General features: G+C 38.2%; 1 protein-coding gene across 1 annotated transcript; it reads left to right on the top strand.

Annotated features, from left to right (window-relative positions):
• The first annotated feature begins 597 nt into the window (after window positions 1–597).
• LOC128534544 (zinc finger protein 271-like) lies at window positions 598–9,093 on the top strand. Its single transcript, XM_053509014.1, has 3 exons — window positions 598–772; window positions 6,799–6,882; window positions 7,344–9,093. The coding sequence occupies exon 3, from the start codon at window positions 7,390–7,392 to the stop codon at window positions 8,716–8,718; it is 1,329 nt and encodes a 442-aa protein (XP_053364989.1). The 5' UTR covers window positions 598–772; window positions 6,799–6,882; window positions 7,344–7,389; the 3' UTR covers window positions 8,719–9,093.
• Window positions 9,094–27,502: the final 18,409 nt, after the last annotated feature.

The raw sequence follows: 27,502 nt of genomic DNA, 5'->3' as shown, positions 1-27,502 counted from the left end.
ATACTAAATACGAAAAAAGAGAAAATTATACAAATAAATAAAACTAATTTAAAAAATTTAAATATGTATTTTGTACAAGGTTGCTAATAAAAAAAAGTAGATAGAAGTATATGAGGTATAAAATAGAAGTGTATGAGGTATTAAGTCTATAAGTTATACAGGATACATTACAGCTGTGTGCAGTATGTCCTCATTTGTGTGAAAAATGAGCAATGCGCAAACACAACCAGAACAATGTGCAAAGTCCCAGAGGTGTGCAACATGTATGCGATGTGCAGATGTGCGTAAATATGAAGATGTGCAACATGATGAGTAGTGTGTTACATCCTGACTTAGTGTGTTAGCAAGAGTGTAGGAAGAGTGTTTTATTGAGTGAGAGAACAAACAACAACAACAATGCAATAAAACAGTAATTTCCAAACAACAAGGTTTTGAAATGTGAAAACACAAGACAGGAAAATGTGAATATATACACTATATAGATAAACAGATAGAGCATCATGATCCCTTCCAGTAGGTGGCGGTAATGCACCGTTACGTTGTGTGGCAGCCGCCAAAAAAAAACACTAAAGGAAGAAAGAAGAATATTTTATTTATTCCCCGGGTTACCTGCAGTCGTTTGATTCAACATTACTGTTGTTCCTCGGGTTTAATATTTTCCTTTAGGTTTTGCTGTGTCGCTAATCGTCTCTACACGGAGACATTACTGACAGGTTTTTACGGAGATTGTTTGAAGAGACTGAATTAAAACGATCAGCTTGTTGTGTCTGAGGTAAGTCTCGCCGAAAAGTGCTTGAGAGCTAGGTATAATTTAGGTATTTGCAAGTTTTACATAATTGGTTTTTAATAAGTTCAGTAAAAAAAAAAAAATTTTTTTTTACATTTTGTAAATTTTACATTTCCAAACATTAGCTTTTTTTTTTCAGCAGAGAATTAAATGTTACATGTGTGTGGGTTGACCGCGGTGGTGAAGTTGGTTTGATGTTGGACGTTGGATATTCGAGCTCCGGCCTCCAGATTCTGATTTGTAGGGGAGGTTCGCTAACAGAGTCCGGCGAAAAAGCACCTCATCTACTGCAGGAGTTAGGGACCGTCTGCAAATTACTGTCGACTGAAATACGGATAATATTAATATTATAAACATTCATATTTAAAATAAATAAATTAATGTTATTGTTAGTGTCAATGTGATGCATGGTGGTTTGTAATGACTTTGCATATTTATTAATATTTTTAACAATTTATGATTTTATTTCAACAACTTCTAGGTCATGTGACCTATTAGCCCAAAATCTATTCTAAAATGTGTCCATCTGTCCTGTAGAAGGGCACAATCTTTTTTATTAAATCTTTTGAAATTAAATTATGACTTTACGTATTTAAAGGCTCCTTTCTGAACATCAACGGACAACTTACAGCAAACATCCAATAAAATAATAACAATATAAAAATTACATTATAAAATTTACAGCATAAATACATCCATCAACCGAGGTGCCACAAGACTAAAAGTTCTCGCTCCCATTTTACTTAAGCGAATGCGCGGCGGCACGAGAGAAATAGAGTGAATCGATCTAAAAGAACGAGAAGGAGTGTAAATGTTCAGAAGATCGGTGAGATACGGAGGAGCCAAACTATGTAGAGCCTTAAATGTAAGAAGCAAAATTAAAAAATCAATACGGTACTTAACTGGGAGCCAGTGTAATTGCTGTAGAATTGGACTGATGTGCCCGCGTAAAGGAATTCTGGACAAGACGCGAGCCGCTAAATTTTGGACCAGTTGAAGTTTGCGAAAAAGTTTTGTAGGAAGACCAGAGAGAAGAGCATTACAGTAATCAATTAGTGAAGTGACCAGCGCATGAATTAAAATTGCTGTACTGCTCTTAGTAAGTGAAGAACGAAGGGGGCTAATATTACGCAAATGAAAATATGCGGCGCGTGTAATTTTATTAACATGAGCTTCAAAGGAGAGTGTGCTGTCCAGAATGACACCCAGACTCCTGACCTGTTGAGATGGATACATTTCAGTACCGTCGATAACTAAAGAAAGACAATCATATTTAGCCAAAGTTGATTTAGTACCTACTAGTAAAACTTCGTTTTTCATCACTATTAACTTTAAGAAAATTACCTGAGAGCCAAGCTTTAATTTCAGATAAACATTCATTCAGAACAGGTAAAGGAAAAGAACTAGAAGGTTTAGAAGATGAATATAACTGGGTGTCATCGGCATAGCAATGGAAATTTATTTTTATTTCCTAAAAATAAAACCAAGAGGAAGTAAGTAGATCATAAATAAAAGTGGCCCCAAAACAGATCCCTGAGGAACTCCGGAGGTAACTATAAGTGATCTTGATCTTACAATTTTTTATCTGGACATATTTATTACATATTAGTAAGGTAAGATCTAAACCAGGACAGGGGGGTGCCTGTGATTCCTATAGATCAAAAGTATCTTGTGCGAGATAGTGTCGAACGCCGCACTAAGATCAAGGTATAGTCAGAAGACCATAATCAGCTGCTAATAAGTCATTAGTTATTTTAACCATGGCCGTCTCTGTTCTATGATGAGAACAAAAAACAGATTGGAAATGTTCATATAATGCATTCTTGGAAAGGTGAATGAATTTGAGCTTTGACACACTTTTCCAGTATTTTATTAATGAATGGCAAGTTAGAAATCGGTCTATCATTTTTAAAATTTAATGGATCAGCCACTAATTTCTTAAGAATGGGAGTAATGACAGCGGTTTTCATAGAGGAAGGTATATACCCGGTAGCAAGGGAGGAATGAATAATTTTTGTGAATAATAAGGACAGTGACGGTAAACAGACTTTAACTAAGCATGTAGGCATTGGGTAAAGCTGACAGGTGGAAGATTTAGATCTTTGTATGTAATACCATATCTCTGCTGGAGGTGGTAGGATAAAAGAATTAAAAGTAGAATGTATAGTCATTTTTGAGACTAAAAGACTGGGATCGTGATCTAAATTACTAGTAAGCAATTGCTGATGAATCCGCAGTCGAAGAAAGTCATAAAATTATTGCATTGTTCTGTAGAACACTAGAAAGGCAGGGTGTCTGCTGGACATGAAACCTTCTTGACTATAGAAAAAAGAGATCTAGAGTTTCCTTTGCTAGCTCCAATTATATTAGAATAATAGTCTGATTTTGCTTTAGACAGAGCTTCCTTATAGTGATAGATATGATCACTCAACATATCTTTGTGTACCATTAGGCCAGATTTAGCATATAGTCGTTTAAGCATTTATGTCCCTTGGTTTTAAGTAGACGCAGATCAGGGGTAAACCATGGAGCAGAAATACTAAAAGAAACAGTCCGAGTTTTAACAGGAGCAAAAACATCCAAGATCTCAGTTAGTCCACTATTATAATAGGAAATCAGAGCGTCAGGAGTGGAGAAGTCCGCTTTGTTGGAGAAGCTGGCAAGTTCATCAGCAAGGTTAGAGACATCAATGTTCTTAATGTTCCGAAAAGTGATACTATGGCCTGTTTTTAACTTAAAAACTGTCAACTGAGCACAGAAAGACACTAGGAAATGATCTGAAAGAGACAGGTCAGAAACAGTACAATTATATGGAGCTAAATCAGAGCAGCAGATGAGGTCGAGAATATGATCTTTAGAGTGAGTAGGAGAGTTCACAAACTGCTGCAAGCCAAAACTGTCCAAACAAAATAAAAAGTCACCTGTCCTTGTATTACTCAAATTGTCAATATGAATGTCAAAATCACCCAACATGATTACATTAGAAGACATAGCACACAGATCAGTTAAAAGCTCAGAAAGTTCAGATAAAAAACTAGAATTATTTTTAGGGGGGGCGATAAATAGTAATGAGAATAGTAGGAATTGCCCCGTTTATCTTTATGGCAATACATTCAAAGGAGGAATATGTAGACACTGTCAATTGTGATACTTTCCATTTCTCCTTATAGAGAATCGCAAGACGCCCACCCCGGCCGGTAGCACGGGATTTAGAAATAAAAGTATAACCCCTATAAGATTAAAATACAATGCATAAATACAACAGATTAAGCCTCCGAGTGGCGCAGTGGTAAAGCGCTCGCCCTATCATTCGGAGATCGCTGGTTCGAACCCCGGGTGATGCTTTTTTCCTCTCACAGCTGGAGGCACAGAGAGAGCTGATTGGCCGAGCCCTCTCAGCGGGGAGGGATGAGAGGTACTTGCGCTCCCACATTAATCACGGCTCTACAGCCAATCAGGGGCGTCTGTGAGCTCGCGCACGCGGAAGGAGCGGCTAGCGCTTTCCTCTGAGTGTGTTACTCCGCCCCTAACGGTGCGTGAGCAAGCAGTTCGAAAAGATGCGGTCGACTGGCGTCACGCGGTTCGGAGGAAACACGGGATAGTCTTCGCCCTCCCGACTGAGTGGTAGTAGTAGCCTTAATGTGGGAGCCCCCTAGTGACGGGGAGGAATTGGCTAAGACTAATATTGGGGAGAAAATTAGAAAAACCCAAAAAAAACAATTACAAAAAATAATAATAAATACAACAAATTGGAAAAATAATTAAAATAGTGCAAAGGAGATGCTTACCCATGGCCTGTCTTTTGGTGGAAAAACTAGGAAAGTATAGTAAAAATAAGCAGAAGTCAAGAAAATAATAAAGAACATGTGAGCAAAATATGGCAAAAAAGATGGAATGAAGAAGAAAAATGCAGACATTTTCATAGACTTAAACAGCAAATAAAAATAGGGAAAGTATGGGGCAGAAACAGAAGAGAGGAAATCATAACAGATAGTAATTATATAACATCATGTATGTTATGCAGCAAAAAAGTTCAATATAAAAGTTCTTTAGATTAACATGAAGTTCAGTTCAGCATAGGGATGAGTCAGTAGGTGCAAAGGGCAGATGAGGTCTGGATCACTGGAAGCACAGGAACAGCATGTGTAGCTCCAACCATCATAAAGCAGAATCCAGCTGGAGCTGGTCCTTTTCTGGATGCCTCAGGAACCTCGCAGGGTTGGCTTTGTCTACTGAAGCTGGCACAATCTCCTGATGCCTCGTGATGGGTAGAAAAATACAGAACAGATGGAGAGAATTAGCATAGTTGCCATTCAGGATGGGTGTACTGGAGTATGAGGTTATGGGATGAGTTACGTGTATGCCAGATTAAAGAGATGCGTCTCGAGTCCACTTTTAAACTGGGAAACTGTGTCTGAGCCCTGAACACTGTCTGAAAGGCTATTCCAAGGCTTTGGAGCTAAATATGAAAAAGCCCTACCCCCTTTTGTAGATTTTGAAATTCAGGAAACTACCAGAAGTCCGGAGTTTTGTGATCTTAAGGAACGTGGTGGATTGTAGCGTATCAGAAGACTGGTTAGGTACGTGGGAGCTAAACCATTTAAAGGCTTGTATGCAAGTAATACTATTTTGTAATTAATTCTAAACTGAACAGGTAGCCAGTGCAGGGATGATAATATTGGGGTTATATGATCATATTTTCTGAATTTAGTGAGAACCCTGGCGGCTGCATTTTGGACTAAATGAAGCTTGTTTATTAAGGATGCAGGACAACCACCTAGGAATGCATTACAATAGTCCAGTCTGGAGGTCATAAATGCATGAACTAGCTTTTCTACATCACATACGGATAAGATGCTCCTAAGCTTGATAATATTTCCAAGATGGAAAAAGGCTGTTTTTGTGATATTGGAAATATGATTTTCAAAGTTACTGTCTAATATTACGCCCAGGTCCTTTACTGTCGAGCTGGTAGTAACAGTACATCCTTCTAAACGCAAGCTGAATTAATAGATATGTACACAAACAGTAGATGGTTTTTCTTCCAAAAAGTTTACTGCCAAATAAATGCTTGTTAAGAAATTAATGTTAAAAATAAAATACAAATTTATATGCAAGATTTATGTAAACGTCTCTATTCAGGTGTAAGTAAATGCTAATTGTTGTGTTGTTTAGGGAGAAGTGATGTGCTGATGCATGCCCATGTCCAAGAGAACAGAAACGCATGAAAATGACTCGTGGCATGAATCTACACGAAGCGTTTGAGTTTCAAATGATCATTCAACGCTGGGCACAAACGGCAAAAAATCATGATGATAAAAGTAATATATATATATATATATATAATGTATGAGAGAGAGAGAGAGGGAGAGAGAAAACACATTAAACATTTCACATTTCACATAACAGTGTACCAGTATTTGTGCACATGCCCAACATCACCCAGGAAGCACTGCCACAGCACATCACTGAAAATAGATCCAAACACCACACTCCCCCCCCTCCTAGATCACTACCCCACAACCCTGAAAACAATTTAACAGTAACAATAATAACATCCTTATATGACAAGGATTTATTTTATTTTTTTATACATATATCATGTCTCACAGATATTGGTAAAGATTTAAAATTCAGAAAGGCCTCAGACCTCTAACGGTTAATTGAAATTCCAAATTTGTACTGTAATTTTACTACTGTGATTATGAATTTGTTTAATTGCAGTGTTTCACTTGAATTTATCTTCTACTACGTGAGCTGTGGCTTATTAACCCTTGACTGAATGAACTAAGTCTATAGTCTATAGTTATATCACCACTTAGCTGTAAAGCCAGAAAACACACACCCCTAATGCTGTCGCCGCATGACACGGTGGTATAACTGTTATTCTGGTTGACTACCTTCTGTAATAGATATAATCTAATTTAAGGGCTTTTCCCACTATTTTGGGTTTTATTTTGCTTCCTCTGTTTTTGTGTTCCTGCTAATCTGATGTTTAGACTTCAATCCAGCAGGTGGAGGTAATGCACCTATAAATTGGTTGCCAGTTGGCAAAAACAATAAAGAAGAAGAAGACGTGTCTGCTGAAGGGGAAGGTTTGTGTTTTTCCCAAGTTGCCAGCCATCACGTGCTGTTTATTCTCTTCAACATCTTATTCAGTATTTTTAGCTCAGGTTTAGTCTTTTAACTTAGGTTTAGTGTGTTACCTTAATCCTTTTACCTTTTCAGGCAATTGCAGAACCAACTAGAAACCAGCTTTTGGTATTTCTTTTTGCTGTTATGACATAATCTTTACTCAATGTTACTGTACATACATTCGGCCACACCCCCTTTGATTGGCCCTCAGACCCACAGGTGATACTTGCATCAATGAGAGGACAGTATTTTATGCAGCGTATCAAAACTTATTGCCCATCTACAACCTGTAATCATTTCTAATAATGATCTAATATGTTTTATATAAATTTTTTGGGGAAAAAAAGGTATTTTTATTTGGACAATGCCTAAGAATGTCATCAAAGTCCTGTCTCTTTTTTTTGTCTTTTTTTTCTCTCAGAGACTATCATCATTTACCAAGTCTTCTCCTTAAATGAAGGTTAAATATGAGAAATACTAAGATAGCATTATCTGGTCTGAACACATCTCATGAAGAAATGAAGGAGGAAAATTACCAGTGTTCAAGTTATGGGAAGATATTTAGTTACCAAAGTAATCAGAAAAAAGCTCAGCAAGTTCACACGGAAGAGAAGCCGTATCCCTGCTCTCAGTGTGGAAAGTGTTTTACCACTGCTAGTAAAGTACGAACACACCAGCTCGTTCACACTGGAGAGAAGCCATATCCATGTTTACAGTGTGGAAAGAGTTTTGCTCATTCTAGTAATCTTCGGATACACCAGCGCATTCACACAGGAGAGAAGCCCTATTTCTGTTCACAGTGTGGGAAGAGCTTTACCACTGCTAGTGACCTTCAAAAACACCAGCGCATTCACACTGGAGAGAAGCCGTATCCTTGTTTACAGTGTGGAAAGAGTTTTGCTCATTCTAGTAATCTTCGGATACACCAGCGTGTTCACACTAGAGAAAAGCCTTATTTCTGTTCACAGTGTGGGAAGAGTTATACCTCTGCTGCTGGCCTTCAAATACACCAACGCATTCACACTGGAGAGAAGCCGTATCACTGCTCACAGTGTGGGAAGAGCTTTAAGACTGCTAGTAGTATACGAATACACCAGCGCGTTCACACTGGAGAGAAGCCGTATCCATGTTTACAGTGTGGAAAGAGTTTTGCTCGTTCTAGTAATCTTCAGATACACCAGCGCATTCACACAGGAGTGAAGCCTTATTTTTGTTCACAGTGTGGAAAGAGTTTTACCTCTGCTGGTGACCTTCAAACACACCAGCGCATTCACACAGGAGAGAAGCCGTATCACTGCTCACAATGCGGGAAGAGTTTTAAGACTGCTAGTGATATACGAAGACACCAGCGCATTCACACTGGAGAGAAGCCGTATCCATGTTTACAGTGTGGAAAGAGTTTTGCTCATTCTAGTAATCTTCTGATACACCAGCGCATTCACACAGGAGAGAAGCCCTATTTCTGTTCACATTGTGGGAAGAGCTTTACCTCTGCTGGTGCCCTTCAAATACACCAGCGCATTCACACAGGAGAGAAGCCCTATTTCTGTTCACATTGTGGGAGGAGCTTTACCTCTGCTGGTGCCCTTCAAATACACCAGCGCATTCACACAGGAGAGAAGCCCTATTTCTGTTCACATTGTGGGAGGAGCTTTACCTCTGCTGGTGCCCTTCAAAAACACCAGCGCATTCACACTAGAGAGAAGCCGTATCCATGTTTACAGTGCGGCAAGAGCTGTAAATCTGGTAGTGAAATGCAAACACACCAGTGCATTCACACAGAAGGGAAGCGGTAACACCATTACAATGTGGAAAATGTTGTATGTATTGCTGTCAAGTCTAAATAGACTGCATGTCCAAAAAAATTTAATTAACATCAAGAGGGTCAATTTATTGGACTACTTTAAGCAAAGAAAACAACCAAGGAGGTCTGAAGTTTCTGGAACTGTGTTGGGTTAAGTAAGCTTCAAATTATTATATGAATGGAGATCACTTGAACACTGGAAGAATTTGCATGGCAAAAAGGCAACAGGTAAAACTTTAGGTATGTTTTTAATAGTGAAAGTAAGACCATTTCTATACACATGTGCTGAGAACGTTGTGTGTAAAGAAAATCATACTTTCAGCTGATGACCTAAATGTACTGAATGACCTGCACTCTAAAAAATAAAACTGTGCTGTACTCAATTTTTTTGGTGAAACATCTTTACACTTAAAAATATTGAGTAAATATAAAAAAATATAAAAATCATGTAAAATATACTTCATGAATTGAGTACAAGTCAGTAAAAAAATTAAGTAGACCTGAATAACTATATTTAGTACAATGATGTACAAAATTGAGTAAATGTAATGAAAATTAGAAGTTAATGAAAAGTGAAAATGAGTAAAATAATTGAGTAGATATAATTGAAATGGAAGGTAGAAGATACTAAAAATTATACTATTATTTAATAAACAAATGTGCTACATTTACTAAATATTTTAACTGAATGAAAGAAACAATACACACATTTTCATTTTAATTAAACATTTATTTGCCAAATTTGACAAGACATGAAGTCTAAACTCAACCTGGTTTACTTTGCAAATGACATGTAACAAGATCATAAACAAAGAGCTGAATTTGTTATTAGTAAACAGTTTTAGAAACAATACTCCTGCCACAAGTATTATACAGTTAACACATGGAAAGTAGACTTTTGTATTAGAATCTAATGAGTCACATTTTACATCTGAAAGATTGCACACCTTCACACTTCAGTTTTCTGCAAACTGTGGGATCCATACAAATGTGTGTGCAGACCTTCTCAAATCTTAAAGAAGCAATGACAGTCTAAATGAACACAGGACACAAAATATCCATGACTAACAGTACCATGCTTCACTCGGTAATGACACCGCCATCCCATAAACTGGCACCTGAAAAAGGAACAATAGTATACAAGTAAGTACAAGTGTGACTGTTACTATAAAGTCTACCAGACTGGTAAAATAGTACTTCCGTTCAAATACATACTTTTTGGACTAATAGTCTATTTCTATCTTTAATTCAATGGTTACACATTTAATACTTCTGTAACATTTAAAAAAGTTGACATTTACCTCCTGTTTTATCTCTATTCAACTTCTCTTCATTAGTGGTGTTGGTGCTGTGAAAGAGATATAGAAAATATATAACATATTTCACACAAACACAAAATTAATCAGTTTTAGGTTCTTTTACTTACATATCAGAACATACATAATGTTTCACTTCAATATTTTAATTTCATATTACTTTCTCCCAATTCTAATTCTGAGAGAAATGTTGTATTTTCACTAAATCTTTATATTTCATAGCTTTAGTTACTAGTACAGTACTTAGCACATTTATTTTATAACATCTGCTGCTGCGTGCTCAGTGTTTAATCATGTTAAAAATACTCATAGAGTAACGGATAAAACACTGCCAGAACCCGGACACTGCACCTCATTTCTGCTGTTTAAACCGGAGTTTCTTCCTTAAAGTGTCGGAATGACCGAGCAGACTCGCGGTTCAGTGTGTGAGGTGGACCGGTACACATGCGTTAATTACAGTATTTGAACATGCTAGTTGTATATCCTCGCCACAATGGCGGTAGGCTGCGCAAAATCACCGCATTTGGCGGGAGAAATTCAAATATTGCAGCACAACCGCCGCCGGTTACACCGAGAAACCCGGAAAAAACCCGGACATGCACGCGCCGCTGCTCGGTGTTAAATCTTTCCTTTTACACCAGAGTTTAAGTGTCTGTATTAAACGCGCTTTAGCTGATTAGTTCGGTGGTTGGAACAAACAAGCTAAATCACTATGAACCCCAGGACTGGCCTGTTGCTAGCTATCGTTAGCTCTGGAGCTCGGCTGTGACAGGATTCAGAACAGTAACTCACACCCTATAAAGTTGTGTGTGCAGGCAGACAGAGTCATTATTACAGTCAGTGTTGCCAACTTAGCGACTTTGTCGCTATATTTAGCGACTTTTCAAATCCCTCTAGCGACAATTTTTTAAAAAAGCGACTAGCGACAAATCTGGCGACTTTTTCTTGTGTTACTGGAGACTTTTGGAGACTGTGATGTGTCTGTACTGACTCTTCTCAACTTGCCACAGCAGCTGCCGCCGCCGGCCCCTCCCCCGTCCCAAAGCACTCACAGACAGGCCTGTCCTCTCACAGGAGTCCCCCCCCCTAGTGTTAACTAGTGTTAGTGTTGAGGGGGGTCTGGAAAAAACTAAAAAATTTGGACTACTCTGTTAAATTGTTAATGTATATGGTATTTAATTTTTTTTTACAATTTTATGGTTAAACTGTTCATGTTTTAAGGTTCTAAGTGGATTATAAGATTATAAAGATAAAAACAAAGCAAGCAAAAACAAAAAATAAACCAGAAAAACAAAAAAAAAAACTCCGCCAAAGTGTCTCATTTGGGTCACTTTTGCCGGTCCCAAACCCGGGTAAAGGAGGAGGGTAGGAATTGTGATATTAAATAACTAAACTAATGTTAACCAGTAACACAAGCTTTCCTGTTCTTTTTGTTTACTATATTTTTTATTTTATTTAGGCTATTATATATATTTAAAAAATAAAAACAGAGGCCTAACATAAGCATGTATTATTCTTTTTCTATTCTATTATCAGCATTTGCTAAATGCACTGTGTATAAGCTAACTGAGACATGGCATAGCATTTGCATGTCTTTGCTCTTTTGTTGATTTTAATTCCTTTAAATGTCCTCATTTATAAGTCCCTTTGGATAAAAACATCTGCTAAATATGAAAAAAATGGTGATATATATAGTAATATATATTTATATATCTATGTATAAAAACTACGACGGTACGATGGAGCTTTAGTGCCACGTTAAAAATAAAAAAAAAATGTAAATCTACAAGAATAAACTCAATGTTATGAGATAAAAGTTGAAACGTTACAAATGGGTTTGTCAGATACTGTACAAATACACATTCTTACCATATTTCAAGCTTCAAATAAGTGTCACGTAACTTTATGAAAGCCATATGACAGAATTGTCTCTTACTTTCGGTTTCTGAATTTGCAAATAACTTGCATGTGCAGCGTATATTATGCAAATTACGTGATGACGTCATCTAGCGACTTCTACGACAGCCAATAGCTACTTTTCTTACTGACGAGTTGGCAACACTGATTACAGTAACTTGTGTTAGCTGTTTACTCACCAGGATTTGTAAGGAATGTTCCAGAATGTTCCAGGTGCTTCATGTCCATTCTCACATCCTCACAGCCTTCTTGTCTCAGATGTTACGCCAGACTTCCCATGGGCACTTGCACAGGGCAATTTACTCAATTAATTAAGTTTTTGTTGTTAAAAATAAAGAATATTGAGTTGGAATAATTTATAATTGTAGTTCTTGAAACTAATCAGTACAATTACTCCATTAACAGATATTTTGATTGAAATGTATCAAAAAATATTAAGTGCATGTTAAAAATATAATTCAGTTAGTCAAATACTGATTTTTTACTAGTGAAGTAAACTTAAATTATAGTGTAAATTTAAGACAAAATGAATAATTGTTTTTTTTAGGCATTTATTTTGATTTGTCTAATTCAAACAATCATGTATGTGACTTTTAGAGATTTTATTAAGGTAACATAACTTTTTTATAACTGTGAAATTTACAAGGCCACAGAATCATTTTTTAGAGTGTGGGTATTGCAAAACAGCTGCAATTAGGTGGAGCTTAAGTCATAGTCATAATATGCTTTGTCAAAGAAATAATGCACTTACATTCCTATTTTTCCTCAGGTTTTGCTGTGTCGCTAATCGCCTCTACACAGAGATATTACTGGCAGGTTTTTACTTTATACAACAAACATGAAAAATCTGTGCCTATTGACATTGACTGTACATTAATGAGTTAAAAAGACAAACATTGTTTAAATGTTTAGACAAACAATAATAGCGGACAATTTTATTAGGGAATGAACTGTTATATAGCCTATCTCAGTTTGTATCTGTTTTTCATTATTTAAAAAAGTCACATTTAAAGATATGAAATTTAAATTTTCTATACTTCAAGTCTATTTTTTCACTTATTTATGTATTTAATCAAGGAATAGGAAAGAATAAATGAAAAATTATGTCTTACGTTTGTGTAAATGTTTCATTCAGAATCAACACACAGGAAGCACTGCCACAGCACGTCACTGAAAGTAGATCCAAAAACCACACTTCCTCCCCTTTAGATTACTACCCCACAACCTTGAATAAGGCAACAATTTAACTGTAACAATAATAACATCCTTACATGACAAGGATTGTTTTTATACATATACATCATGTCTCACAGATAGCCAATAACTATAATTACCAACTATATGGGTAAAGATTTAAAATTGACACAAATTTAAGAAGGGCGTTAAATCATTGAGGTCTTCAGAAAGGCCTCAGACCTCTAAGGGTTAATTTAAATTTTAAATTTAAATTAACCCTTAATTAAAAATTATTTTTTAAATACTAAGAAAGCATTATCTGGAGATATGAAATGAAGAAGAAAAATTACCTGTGTTTAAGTTATGGGAAGATATTTAGTTACCAATGTAATCTGAAAAAAGCTCAGCAAGTTCAGATGAAAGAGAGAAGCCGTATCTCTGCTCATAGTGTGGAAAGTGTTTTACCACTGCTAGTAAAGTACGAACACACCAGTGCATTCACACAGGAGAGAAACCATATCACTGCTCACAGTGTAGGAAGAGCTTTAAGACTGTTAGGGATATACGAACACACCAGCGCATTCACACTGGAGAGAAGCCGTATCCATGTTTACAGTGTGAAAAGAGCTTTGTTAGTTCTAATCCTCTTTGGAGACACCAGTGCATTCACAGGAGAGAAGCCCTATTTCTGTTCACAGTGTGGGAAGAGCTTTACCACTGCTATGTATTGCTGTCATGTCTAAATACATTTGCCTAGACAAAAAAATTATAAAATCGACATCAGAAGGTCAATTCATTGGACTTGATTAAGCAAAGAAACAATCAAAAATGTTTTAAATTCCTTGAACTGTCAACTTTGTGGAAGAATTGTGTTCAGGGGGAAAAAAATCATGAATGGAGATCACTTGAACACTGGGAGAACCTGCATGGCAAAATGTCAACAGTTTAAATCGTAGGTATGTTTTTAATAGTGATGCAGAGAAGGTAGGTGGATATACTGTGCGTCCAGGAGACCAGGTGGAAAGGTAGCCAGGCTAGAAGCTTAGGATCAGGGTTCAAACTGTTTTACCATGGAGTTGATAGAAAAAGAAATGGAGTAGGAGTTATCCTGAAAGAGGAGTTTGTTAGGAATGTTCTAGAGGTGAAAAGAGTATCAGACAGGTTAATGAGTATGAAGCTGGATATTGAAGGGATGATATTAAATGTTGTTAGTGGCTATGCCCCACAGGTAGGATGTGAGTTAGAAGAGAAGGAGACATTCTGGAGTGAGTTTGATGAAGTGATGCAGAGCATCCCCAGAGGTGAAAGAGTGGTGATTGGTGCAGACTTCAATGGACATGTTGGGGAAGGGAACAGAGGTGATGAAAATGTTATGAGCAGGTTTGGTCTTCAGGACAGGAATGTAGAAGGACAGATGATGATGGACTTTACAAAGAGGATGGAAATGGCAGTAGTAAATACTTTCTTCCAGAAGAGGCAGGAACATAGGGTGACATATAAGAGTTGAGGCAGAAGCACTGAGGTAGACTACATCTTGTGTCGACGGTGTGATCTGAAAGAGATCAGTAACTGCAAAGTGTTGGTAGGGGAGAGTGTAGCCAGACAACACAATGGTGGTGTGTAAAAAGAATGCTGGTGGTGAGGAAGGTGAAGAGGACAAAGGCAGAGCAGAGGACAAAGTGGTGGAAGCTGAGAAAGAAAGAATGTTGTGTAGTCGTTAGGGAGGAGTTGAGACAGGCTATGGGTGGTCAGGAGGTGCTTTTAGTTGACTGGACAACTACAGCCAATGTGATCAGGGAGACAGGTAGGAGGGTACTTGGTGTATCATCAGGTAAGGGAAAAGTGGACAAGGAGACTTGGTGGTGGAATGAGGAAGTCCAGGAGTGTATACAGGGAAAGAGGCTATCTAAGAAGAAGTGGGACACTGAGAGGACTGAAGAGAGTAGACAGGAGTACAGGGAGATGCAGCGTACGGTGAAGGTAGAGGTGGCAAAGGCCAAACAAAGAGCATATGAGGACTTGTATGCCAGGCTGGACAGTAAGGAGCGAGAGGTGGATTTGTACAGGTTGGCGAGGCAGAGAGATAGAGATGGGAAGGATGTGCAGCAGGTTACGGTGATTAAAGATAGAGATGGGAATGTACTGACAGATGCCAGGAGGGTGATGAAAAGGTGAAAGGAGTACTTTGAGGAGTTGATGAATGAGTAAAACGAAAGAGAACAAAGAGTAGAAGAGGTGACTTGCGGAACAGGGAGTAGCAAATATTAGTAAAAAGTGAAATGAGAAGGGTGTTGAAGAGCATGAAGAGTGGAAAGGCTGTTGGTCCTGATGACATACCTGTGGAGGTATGGAAGTGCTTAGGAGAGGTGGCAGTAGAGTTTCAGACTAGTTTGTTTAACAAGATTTTGAAGAGTGAGAGGATTCCAGAGGAATGGAGGAGAAGTGGATCGGAGAACAAGGGAGATGTGCAAAGCTGCGGTAATTACAGAGGTATAAAGCTAATGAGCCATACAATGAAGCTGTGGGAAAAAGTAGTGGAAGCTAGCTAGGATGCTAAGAGGAATGGTGAGGCTACCGGGAGCAGAGGTAAAGAAGGTGCAGGACTTTAAGTACTTAGGGTCAACGGTCCAGAGCAACGGACAGTGTTCAAAGAAGGTGAAGAGGCGGGTACAGGCAGGTTGGAATGGGTGGAGAAAAGTGTCAGGTGTGTTGTGCGATAAAAGAGTATCACCGAGAATGAAAGGAAAGGTGTACAGGCCAGTGGTGAGTCCAGCAATGCTCTACGGCTTAGAGACAGTGGCACTAAAGAAAAAATGTAGCAGAGCTGAAGATGTTGAGGATCTCTTTGGAAGTGACATGGATGGATAGGATCAAGAATGAGTTCATCAGAGGGACAACCCATGTTAGATGTTTTGGAGATAAAGTCAGAGAGGCCAGATTGAGGTATTTTGGACATGTTCAGAGAAGAGGTTGTGAATATATCGGTAGAAGGATGCTGAGGTTGGAACTGCCAGGCAGGAGGTCTAGAGAAGGACCAAAGAGGAGATTTATGGATGCAGTGAAAGAGTACATGAAGGTAGTTGGTGTGAGAGAAGAGGATGCAAAGGATAGGGTTAGATGGAGGCAGATGATTTGCTGTGGCGACCCCTGAAAGGGAACAGCCGGAAGACAAGGAAGAAGATGTAAGTGAGCACTTGGCAGACAATAAACAGAATGAAAGTTGCTTGGATTTTCAATTTTACAAAAATGTTAAACATTTGGCAAACATATGTGTGGCAAATTTGCAGCAAAGTCATATTTTCAAATAAAAAATCCCAGTAAATATTCAAGAAAATAATTAAAGACCATGTGAATAAAATATGGCAAAGAAAGATTGGATAAAAAAGAAACAGGCAGACATTTGCATAAAATTTAACAGCAAATAAAAAGAGCGAAGTATGGGACAGAAACAGAAGAGAGGAAATCATTAAGCACGGCTAAGACTAGGGCACACAGGACAACACCAGTGTCTGTATAATAGTATATTAGTTAATTCTATGGACAAATGGAGATATTAACGCATATACTGACAAACTGCAAAAGATACAACGAGTAAAGATAAAATCTCAGAGAAACCTTGCAAGAGGCTGAAAATAGAAAGCATTCTAAGGAAAATGACCTGGAAAAATATATACTACTCTGATTAATTATCTAAACAAAACTGGCTTACAGTAGGTAGTGAACCAGAATGCCCATTACTGCCGACAAAATAAATCAGTCGCATTTTAAAGTCATTCGTAAAATGACCACCATTTCATTCGTGAAATGGACAGTGTGCAAAACAGCTGCAATTAAGTAGAGCTTAAGTCCTAAAAAGTTATAATGTAATGCATAATGTTATAAACGTACATTTTATCCAATTACTCGAATAATTAATAAAATGTTTAGTAGAATACTCGATTACCAAAATATTTGATAGCCACACCCCTAAATTCAGCCTTCCCCATTTTAAGCTAACTCAAGGCAGCTCCTGGGACGAGGATTACTTTTAACCCTCTGGGTTCTGAGGCCTTTCTGAAGACCTGCAGTGCTTCAGGCCTCTTCTTAAATTTGTGTAAATTTCAAACCTTTACCAAATTTCACTGATTTACATAGAGCACAAACTGGGCGTTCATAATGTTGATGCTGATGTAAATATTTTAAATTAGTGTGGAATTTTTTAAACTTATGTCAAAGTACAATACAAGAAAATTAAATTTTTAATCTATTGCAAGAAAACTAAGAGAACAAACCTAACAGATTGAAGTAAACAACAATAACCACGTTTAGAAAAGCATTTTTCATTTACACTATAAATAATAATCCTGCATTTATTTTTAGGTGTGCCAGCTGCCACGTTTTATTTAGAAGTTTTCAGTAAAAATCTTAATAATACCCATATGACATTAAACATTCTTCATCTTAATATTTAACTATTTAAACCTTTAAACTATTTATTTGCCTATTTAAACTATTACTAATTCATTTACTTTAAAATAACATTAAGAACAAGAACAATAAAATTTTTAAATGTGGGCAGCATGGTGGTACTGTATAGTGGTTAGTACTGTCATCTTGCACCTCCAGGATCTGAATTCGATTCCTGTCTCTGTGTATATGGAGTTTGCATGTGCTTCCCGTGTTAGGTGGGTTTCTTCCCACAGTCCAAAGACATGCAGATTAGGCTAATTGGCGTTTTCAAATTGCCTGTAGTGTGTGAGTGAGTGTATGGCTGCTTTTCATTCTGTAGTGTACTTCATATGGTGCTCCCTGCTCCATTTGCAGTGAATGCAACTTTCCTCGACAAAACCATTCGGAACACCCTGCGCAGTCACCAGCGCAGACATCACTTTTTCCATGTGTTACCATAGTAACATAAGCACATCGGATATCTGTCGCTACTTTCGGATACCTTTCACACTATGGACATTAAATATTGAATATTGAACTGAACATTTACGCTCTCTGCGGTTTGGAATCACATTTAACATGGCTGAACACTCTCTGAATTATACTTCGCAGGGTGCTTCAGGCCGATTGGAATGCACCTTATGTATGTGCCCTGCAATGAATTGGCACCCTGTCCAGGGTGTACCCCACCTTGTACCCTAAGCCTCCTGGAATAAGCTCCAGGTCCCCCTCCAACCCTAAATACAAGATAAGTTCAAGTTCAAGTTGGCTTTAGTGTCACTTCAACCCTAAACAGTTAGTACACAGTGAAACGAAACAACGTTCCTCCAGGACCAAGGTGCTACAGGCAACATAAATTTACAACACAAATTAACAGAAGAGCTAGAACTAGCTAACTAAGAGGCCTAGTTAGCTGGCTAGTGGAGACAAGACAGATTGATCTGACAACATAAATTTTACCAACATAAATTAACAAAAAACTAATCTAATCCAGAGACAACAGACAACAAAGTGCACGTGCAAATGTGCAAACGAGCAACAAATTGACGGTGTGACAAACACAACATGACACAATACTTTGTGGTGATGAGTTGAGGTAGTGCAGAACCAGTAAACGTTTTAGAATTAAGAAGAATTTAAGACGTTAGTGCAAAAAGTAGTCCAGTAATGAATATTGTGCAAAAAGAGCATTTTCAGGTTGATGTGTACAATACCAAAATGTGTTTGGTAGTGTAGGTCAGTGTGTTTGGGCTTGTGTTGATTAGTCAGTCCAGTCTCAATGTTTTGAGGTAGTTGAGTTAAACTGAGTGATAATGTTTGTGCGTGTGTGTGTTTATCAGTCCAGTCTCTTTTTGTTGAGAAGACGGATGGCTTGTGGAATAAAGCTATTGCACAGTCTGGATGTGTGTGCCCGAATGCTTCGGTACCTTTTTCCAGATGGCAGGATTGTGAAGTGTGTCTGAGAGGGGTGTGTCTGATCAGCTGAAAGCTGGGCCTTACTCCGTCTTCTCAGAAAGAAGAGACGCTGTTGGGCTTTCTTGTGCAGGGAGCTGGTGTTAAGGGACCAGCTGAGGTCCTTCTCCAGGTGGACACCCAGAAATTTGGTGCTTTCGACGATCTCCACAGAGGAGCCGTCGATGCTCAGCGGAGAATGGTCGCCTTGTGTCCTCGTAAAGTCAACAACCATCTCCTTTGTCTTGTCAACATTCAGAGACAGGTTGGTGTCTTTACACCAGTCCGTTAGCCTCTGCACTTCCTTGAGCGGTTAGGACGGTACGCAAATTGCAGTGGGTCTAGTGAGGGGGGCAGCAGGGTGTTGATGTGTCTCATTACATGCCGCTCGAACCACTTCATGATGGTGGGTGTAAGTGCAACAGGACAGTAGTCATTAGGACAGGACACAGAAGACTCCTTGGGCACGGGAACGATGGTGGTGGCCTTAAAGCACGTGGGAACGACGGCACTGCTCAGAGAGATGTTGAAGATGTCGGTAAAAACATCTGCCAGCTGTTCCGCACATTCTCTGAGCACTCTGCCTGGGGTATTGTCTGGTCTAGCAGCTGCAGCTTTACGTGAGTTTTCCTCACATCAGCTGTAGTGAGACAGCACCTGGTCGTTCGGAGGAGAGGTGGTCTTGCCTTGCCTCCACGTCGTTCTGTTTGTCAAACCGAGCGTAGAAGTTGTTCAGCGCATTTGGGAGGGAGCCGTCACCTTCACAGGCAGGTGATGTCGTCCTGTAGTTTGTGATGGCTTGTAAGCTCTGCCACATGCGCCGTGTGTCGCTGCTGTCCCTGAAGTGATTGTGAATTTTCTGGGCGTGTGCGCGCTTCGCCTCTCTGATGGCCCGAGAAAGTTTGGCCCTTGCCACCTTGTCTCCTGCTTTGAAGGCAGAGTCTCGGGTCCTCAGAAGTGCACGCACTTCCGCAGTAATCCACGGTTTCTGGTTGGGTCGTGAAATGATGCTCATGGAGACAGTGATGTCATCAGTGCAATTGTTGATGTAGCTGGTCACTGATGACGTGTACTCCTCCAAGTCAGTGAAGTCGCCTCCCTAAACATGTTCCAGTCAGTGTTCTCGAAACAGTCGTAAAGAGCAGAGATGGCTCCTGCTGGCCAGGTTTTCACCTGCTTCAGAACCGGTTTTGTATGCCTGACGAATGGTCTGTATGCTGGAATTAGATGTGGTCTGAATAGCCGAGGTGGGGGCGGGGCTCTGCTTGATATGCGCCAGGGATGTTTGTGTAAACAAGATCCAGCGTGTTTTCACCTCTCGTTGCAAAGTCCACATACTGATGGAATCTAGAAAGCACTGACTTAAGATTTGCATGGTTAAAATCTCCAGCAACAATAAACAGTCCATCCGTGTGTGTATTTTGCAGTTCACTGATTTTTGTATACAGTTCCCATAGCGCTTCCTTAGCATTAGCGCTAGGTGGAATGTACACGCCGATAATGAAAACAGTAGTGACTTCCCATGGTAAATAAAAAGGTCTGCATCTAACAGTCACAAACTCCACCAGCGATGAGCAATAACTAGCACACACAAACTAGTTAACCGGGTTATTTAGGTACAAACGTGTCTGGTGGTTGTATGTACGGACACCAGTCGCGACAATATCCAAACACAGTAAAATAAACGCACTACACACAAAACGTAAACAACGTAGCACCATTTTGGCTCCGGAGCGGCCGCTGCGTGCTACTGCCGCGCCGCCATCTTCATCAAAAAAAGTGGTATAGATGGTAAGTGAGTGATTAAATGTAGGCTGAAAAACTGTTGTCCTCAAAAATTTTACAGATGAGGACTCATGTCCATCAATCGAATATACAGTATGCTGGAGAAATTCCCAGGTGGAAAGACACTGCTTTGTGTAGTTCAAAGACAAGAAGACCTCCAAAACAAACAACAACCTCCACCAAAGAGTCTGGAATACAAAAGTACAGCTGCGATATATTATACTATAACCACATTATACCAAAGAATACCAGTTAGAAATAGCCAAAATAAAATTCCTTCACTGTTTTAACCACTACGGAGACATCATAGCAGGCATTAGTTAGAAGTTCTTCCTAAGATAAGGCTGCATTGGGCCGGTACATGAGCGCAGAGCGCCGCAGGATTTCCTGAATCTGCCATTTGGAGAAAGCAGAGAGCAAAGAATAAACCATTTGTTGGGTCAAAATACCCCAACCAGGTGTTCATTTGTAAATGACTCACTACATCTCATTTGACCCAGTATTAACAACCCAACCATGTGTTTAATACCCAAAATAATCCAGAATTTTTACCCAGCATAAACAACCCAACAACGTGTTTACAAAAACAACCCAGCATTTTTTGTGTAATCTTTTTTTAAATTCTTTGACTCATTCTAATGTTCTATTCTGAAAGTTTATTTTTCCAGTTATTTCTATATTTAAAGTTTGATATCATTAAATGTGTTTTTTTATTACAATAAACAGATACAAACAGAGATAGGCTATATAACAGTTCATTCTTCGTACAAATAAAATTGGCAGCTAGTGAACTTGATCATCTGTCTAAACAACATTTAAACAACTATTGTATATTTATATACAAATATTGTGTATTATTACTTATTATTGTACAGTAAATATCAATAGCTCTGGGTCTGATTTTTCATGTTTGGTGTATAAAGTACTCAGATGTGGAAATTACCATCACTGTAGTATTTCTTTAATATAACATATTGTTATTACTTTTTCATGACTTTAGCGCTAATTATATCTTAAATCTGCTGCAAATTAATGTCACTTTGCGCCACTTGGCAGTCATTTTACAAATGACTTTGAAATACACCAGTTTTATAATGATGAGGAGTTCGAATCATTTTAGTGACTTATCAAAATAAATGGATCTTTTTTTAATCATTTAGTTATTTCGTTCTTTTGATTAGAAATAAAATACAATGTTACATTTTCAACAGACCCCAAACTCACCTACATGTACAAATTTTGGCTATAGTTCCAATAAGGAAGATATTACGATGCAGCTAAGGACATATTAATTATAAACAATAAGCAACTCACCTATCATATCTTCTAGTCATTCGAGTCATTCGTTCTTTTGAATCTATAGCACTGCATAGCGTCTATGGGGGTCACGTGACAAAAGAACGAATGACTCAGACTAGAAGAATCATTGAGAACCGTTTGATTCCTTTTCCTGTAAATACGCTATGGAGGTTGTGTGATGATTTGCGCATGCGCGTGCAGTAGAGAATGAATGAATCGCTTTCCGAGACTCCTCGTTCTTCTGAGTCATGTTAAAGATTTGTTGAAAAAGAAAGAATCATTCATGAATGACCCATCACTACTGTTTTATTTTGCCTGAAATTTAAAAAAATGCACAATATTTTCATCAAACATTGATGCATAGTTACTTGTTATGCCATAAATTGAACAAAAATTAACATAAAAACATCATGGCACCGTGCAAAAGTTTGGGAACGTTAAGAGTTTTAGATTCTTTTTACAAGGCTTCAGAACTGAATCAGCTTGTTAGATCTGATGCATGGCAACAGCTGTCATCAGTAACTGCCAATTTCCAAGCTTTACAAATACTTTGACTCTTCAAACCTTGTGCACACACTTGTGGACACTCAATAACGTTCCTCTAAGCAGCTGTGTAAGACTCGTTAATGAATGTTATTGATGCCCACAATGCAGGAGAAGGCTACAAGAAGTGTAGAAAAAAAAAAGAAATGTAATTAAGAGATGGCAGTTCAAGGCAACTGTGGAAGTCAAGATGAGATCTGGAAGACCAAGAAAACTCTCGCAGAGAACTGCTCGTATGTTGGTCAGAAAGACAAATCAAAACCTCCATTGCAGAGAGATTTAGCAGACTCAGGAGTGGTGGTGCACCGTACCACTGTGCAGCAATGCTTGCACAGACAAGACCTTCATGGAAGAGTCAGCAGAAGAAAAGTTTACCTGTGTCCCCATCATAAAATCCCATGTCAGAAGTATGCAACAGAACATCTACAGAAGCCTGATGAATTTTGGAAACAAGTGCTGTGGACTGATGAAGTTAAAATAGAACTATTTGGCCACAATCAGCAAAGGCATGTTTGGAGAAAAAAATTAGCAGCATTTCATTAAAAGAATACCTTGCCAACGATTAAGCATGGGGGTGGATCTATCATGCTTTGGTGTTATCATGCAGCCAGTGGCCCAGGAAACATTGCACGAGTGGAGCAAAGAATGGATTCCACTAAATACCAGCAAATTCTGGAAGCAAACCTCACACCATCTGTAAAAAAAGCTAAAGCTGAAAAGAGGATGGCTTCTACAACAGGACAATGATCCTAAACATACTCGAAAATCCACTACGGAATACCTCAAGAGATGTAAGCTGAAGGTTTTGGAATGGCCATCACAGTCCCCTGATTTAAAGTGCCCCTATTATGCCATTTTAAAGGTTAAGTAGTCTCTTAAAACAGGTTTACAAGGTCATGTATGCAAGGTCAAAAAACTCTTTAGTTTTATCCAAAAATTGATTTAATTTTACCCCATTTCTAAATGATTCGTAAACGACTTGTGTGAAGCAGTTCGAAGATTCAGTCTGTCCTTTAGGTGAGCCCTCACTGCTGTGATTGGCCATTACATTGTCCTGTTGTAAAGGAACGCTGAAGGCGTCCACAAATGCATTAATCTCCTTTGAACAGTTGATATGCAACTGAAGACCAGGTGTAACAACACCTGCACAGGATTGGTGCATCCGAATACCACACCTGCGTGACAGGTACAGGATGGCCACAACAACTGCCCGAGTCACACCAGGAACACACAATCCCTCCATCAGTGCTCAGACTGTCTGCAATAGGCAGTCCATGAGGAGGAGATGCACTGCAGTACGTTAAGCAGCTGGTGGCCACACCAGATACTGACTGGTACTTTGGATTTTGAGCCTCCCTTCATTCAGGGACACATTGGGAAAAAATTTTAGTTTATGTCTTATGGTGTTGACTCTTTTAGTGTTCATACAAATATTTACACATTAAGTTTACTGAAAGTAAAAACAGTTAAAAGTCAGAGGACGTTTCTTTTTTTTGCTGAGTATATAAAAAATCAAATAGAATCGAAGTTAAGGTCATATTTTACCCTGCAGTCCAACAGGTGGCAGTAATGATCCTATAAGTTAGTTGCCATTCGCCAAAAATAATAAAGAAGAAGAAGCCGTGGTTGTGGAATGAGAAGGTCTACACTGAGGTATTACTGGCAGATTTCTACAGAGACTGTTTGATGAGAAGGATTTAAAACTATAAGCTTGTTGTGTCTGAGGTAAGTTCAGATGAAAAGTGCTTGATTTTTGTCTGTGAGAATGCAATCATTCGCAGGAACCAATCCCTGGACCGATTGCAGAGTTGCTCTTCGGAGCGATTCATGCATTCTCAAGCACGGTAGGTGCAAGGCTCATAAAAGACATGTTTAAAAAAGAATTTAATTATTTATTTAAACCGGTGAGGTTGGTTGGACGTTGGATGTTGGATATTCGAGCTCCGGCATCCAGATTTGTAGCGGAGATTCGCTAACAGAGTCCGGCGAAAAGGCACCTCGTCTACTCCGGGAGTTAGGGACCGTCTGCAAATTACTGTCCGACTGAAATACGGATAATATTAATATTATAAACATTCATGTTTAAAATAAATAAATCAACTATTGTTTTAAAGTCTATTAAAAAATGTGTCCACCTGTCCTGCAGAGGGCACAACCTTTTTTATTCAATATTATCACTTAATTTTTTTTTTAATCCCAGAGGGAAATTGCTTATGCTCGGTTACAGGTGCTTACAGTTGTTAACTAAGAAAAGGTAATAAAGGTAATAAATAATAATAATAATAATCTTTAAAAAAAAGTTCCTAAAACAGTAAGTACCATCAGAATATGACTCAAGACCACTTTTAAGTATTGCACAGTAATCTAGTATATGTATGTAATATTGTATTATTATATGTAATCTTGTATTACATATTTTATTGGGAAGTAGTATTGCATTTATCATATTATTAATATGGTAAGTATTAATGTCCTGTTGTGTAACAGTTAGTGAAAAAACCACATACATGTGTGTATGAGTTACAGAGAAGAGTTGTAAACTTTAATGGCCATTGGGAGAAACGATCTCTTGTGGCGCTCTGTGGAACACTTGATAGTAATCAGTCTCTGTGTTCCACAGAGTGCCACAGGCGATACTTTCTCCTTACTCTTCACTGCAATATCTTCGAGGTAATGTGACCTATTGCCTCAAAGGACACAATTTTATTCAATATTATCACTGCATGTTTATTGATACCTTTAAATTTAAATATGAACTATTTTATTTCAATAACGTCCATGCAATATTAAAGATTTGATTTCAATTAAAATAGGTCATAAAGTCATTCTTGAATTTAGTAGTTTAGAGAGTAATTTTGAGTATGAAATAAATGAAACATACTGTGGATACATGTACTTCTTTTTTCAGTAGCAGTGATTAACTTTTTCATAGTGATGTGCCCACTCTTTCGGCTATATCAAATGACATCAATCACTTCTTGCACAACTTCTTCGTTAGCAACCAGGGCTGGTTCATCTGTATTATGGAACTTGCAGGCATACAAAACTGAGGTACTGATCAAATGGTCGGCGGATCAAGCCTCACCTCCACCAGGTTGCCATTGTTGAGCCCTTGAGCTAGGCCCTTAACCCCATCTGCTGCAAGGGTGCCATATCTTGGCTGACACTGCACTCTAATATGCGAATAAATTTTTTTTGTGCGCAGTAATGTACAGTATGTGACAAATAAAGGCTTAACTTTAACAAAGAAAACAGTTAAACAACTAGAAGCCTGTATTAGACAAGAATGGGACAACATTCCTATTCCCAAACTTGAGCAACTCGTCTCCTCAGTCCCCAGACGTTTGCAGACGATTATAAATAGAAGAGGGGATTCCACACAATATTAAACATTGCCTTGTCCCAACTTTTTTGAGATGTGTTGACGACATGAAATGTCATATCAACTTATTTTTCCCTTTTCCCATGTATGTTGTACAATTTGTACAGTGCCCCAACTTTTTTGGAATCGGGTTTATAGATCTCATTGAGCTAAACAACTTTCGCATTGCGTGGCGTAGGCTCTACTCTACAGAAAGTCAGTTATTTTGGAAATCGATATACTCCTCCTAGAGGATTTAACGATTGCCACCAAACAGAGCCTATGTGACTTCAAGACAGAGGATGCCATTCTTGACATCTCAGATGGGTCAGTCAGGATGATACCTTAATTGTAAGACCAACAGGGCACATGACCGGTAAGTTATTGGAATAAATTAATTAATAACAAATAATGACATAAATATACAGTGAGGAAAAAAGGCACATGACCTGAAAGTTTTTTAAATAGAATCAATACAATTTCTATTAAAAATTATGAATAAATATGCAAAGGGGTAATATTGAATTTAAAAAAAGGTTGTGCCCTCTGCGCCTGAAAGTTAATGAAGTAAAATCAATAAAAATTCTATAAAAAAATGATTGATAAATATGTAGACTGATATTATTAAATAAAAAAGGTTGTGCCCTCTGCAGAACAGGTGGACACACATTTTAGGATAGATTTTGAGGCAATAGGTCACATGACCTGGATGATATTGAAATAAAGAATTATTTATAGAATTATAGAATGCAGAATTATTAAATATAAAAATGAAAAATGATAATGTTAAATAAAAAAAGGTTGTGTCCTCTGCAGGACAGGTGAACACACATAGAATAGACTTAGAGGAAATAGATTTATTTATTTTAAACATGTTTATAATATTAATTTTATCCTTCTTTCAATTAATATTATCCTTAATTTGCAGACGGTCCCTAACTCGCGCAGTGGGCGAGCTGCTTTCGCCGGACTGTTAGCGAATCTCCGCTGCAAAACGGAATCTGGAGGCCAGAGCTCCAATAGCCAACGACAAACCAACTTCACCTCGGTATTTTTTTTATTCATTTTTTTTTTTATCACATGCGGTATGCAACTGGTTAATTATTGAACATGTCATGTGCTGTCTCTACATGTGACTGAAACTGTACATTTTCAGACATTGTCTGTTCTCACCGCAGATCGTGCACAGATTCAAAAAAGAGGCTAAATTTTAAGCTAAAGCCAACTAGAAAGCACCTTCTGGTATTCTTTTTGCTGTTATAATGTAATGTTTACTCAATGTTTGATTGGTCTGCAGACCCACAGTGATACTTTTGTCAGTTGGGCATGAGAGGACAACAGGATTTTATGCAGTGTATCAAAACTCATTGCCCATCTACAACCTGTGATCTTTCAATATATACCTAATAATGATCCATTATGTTTTATTTCAATTGGAGGTGGGGAGGGGGAAGAATCTTTTCATCTGGACAATGCCTAAGAATGTCATCAAAGTCGTG

Source organism: Clarias gariepinus, chromosome 12 (assembly GCF_024256425.1).
Source record: "Clarias gariepinus isolate MV-2021 ecotype Netherlands chromosome 12, CGAR_prim_01v2, whole genome shotgun sequence".
Lineage (NCBI taxonomy): Eukaryota > Metazoa > Chordata > Actinopteri > Siluriformes > Clariidae > Clarias > Clarias gariepinus.
This window is presented reverse-complemented; position numbering and strand designations above follow the sequence as displayed.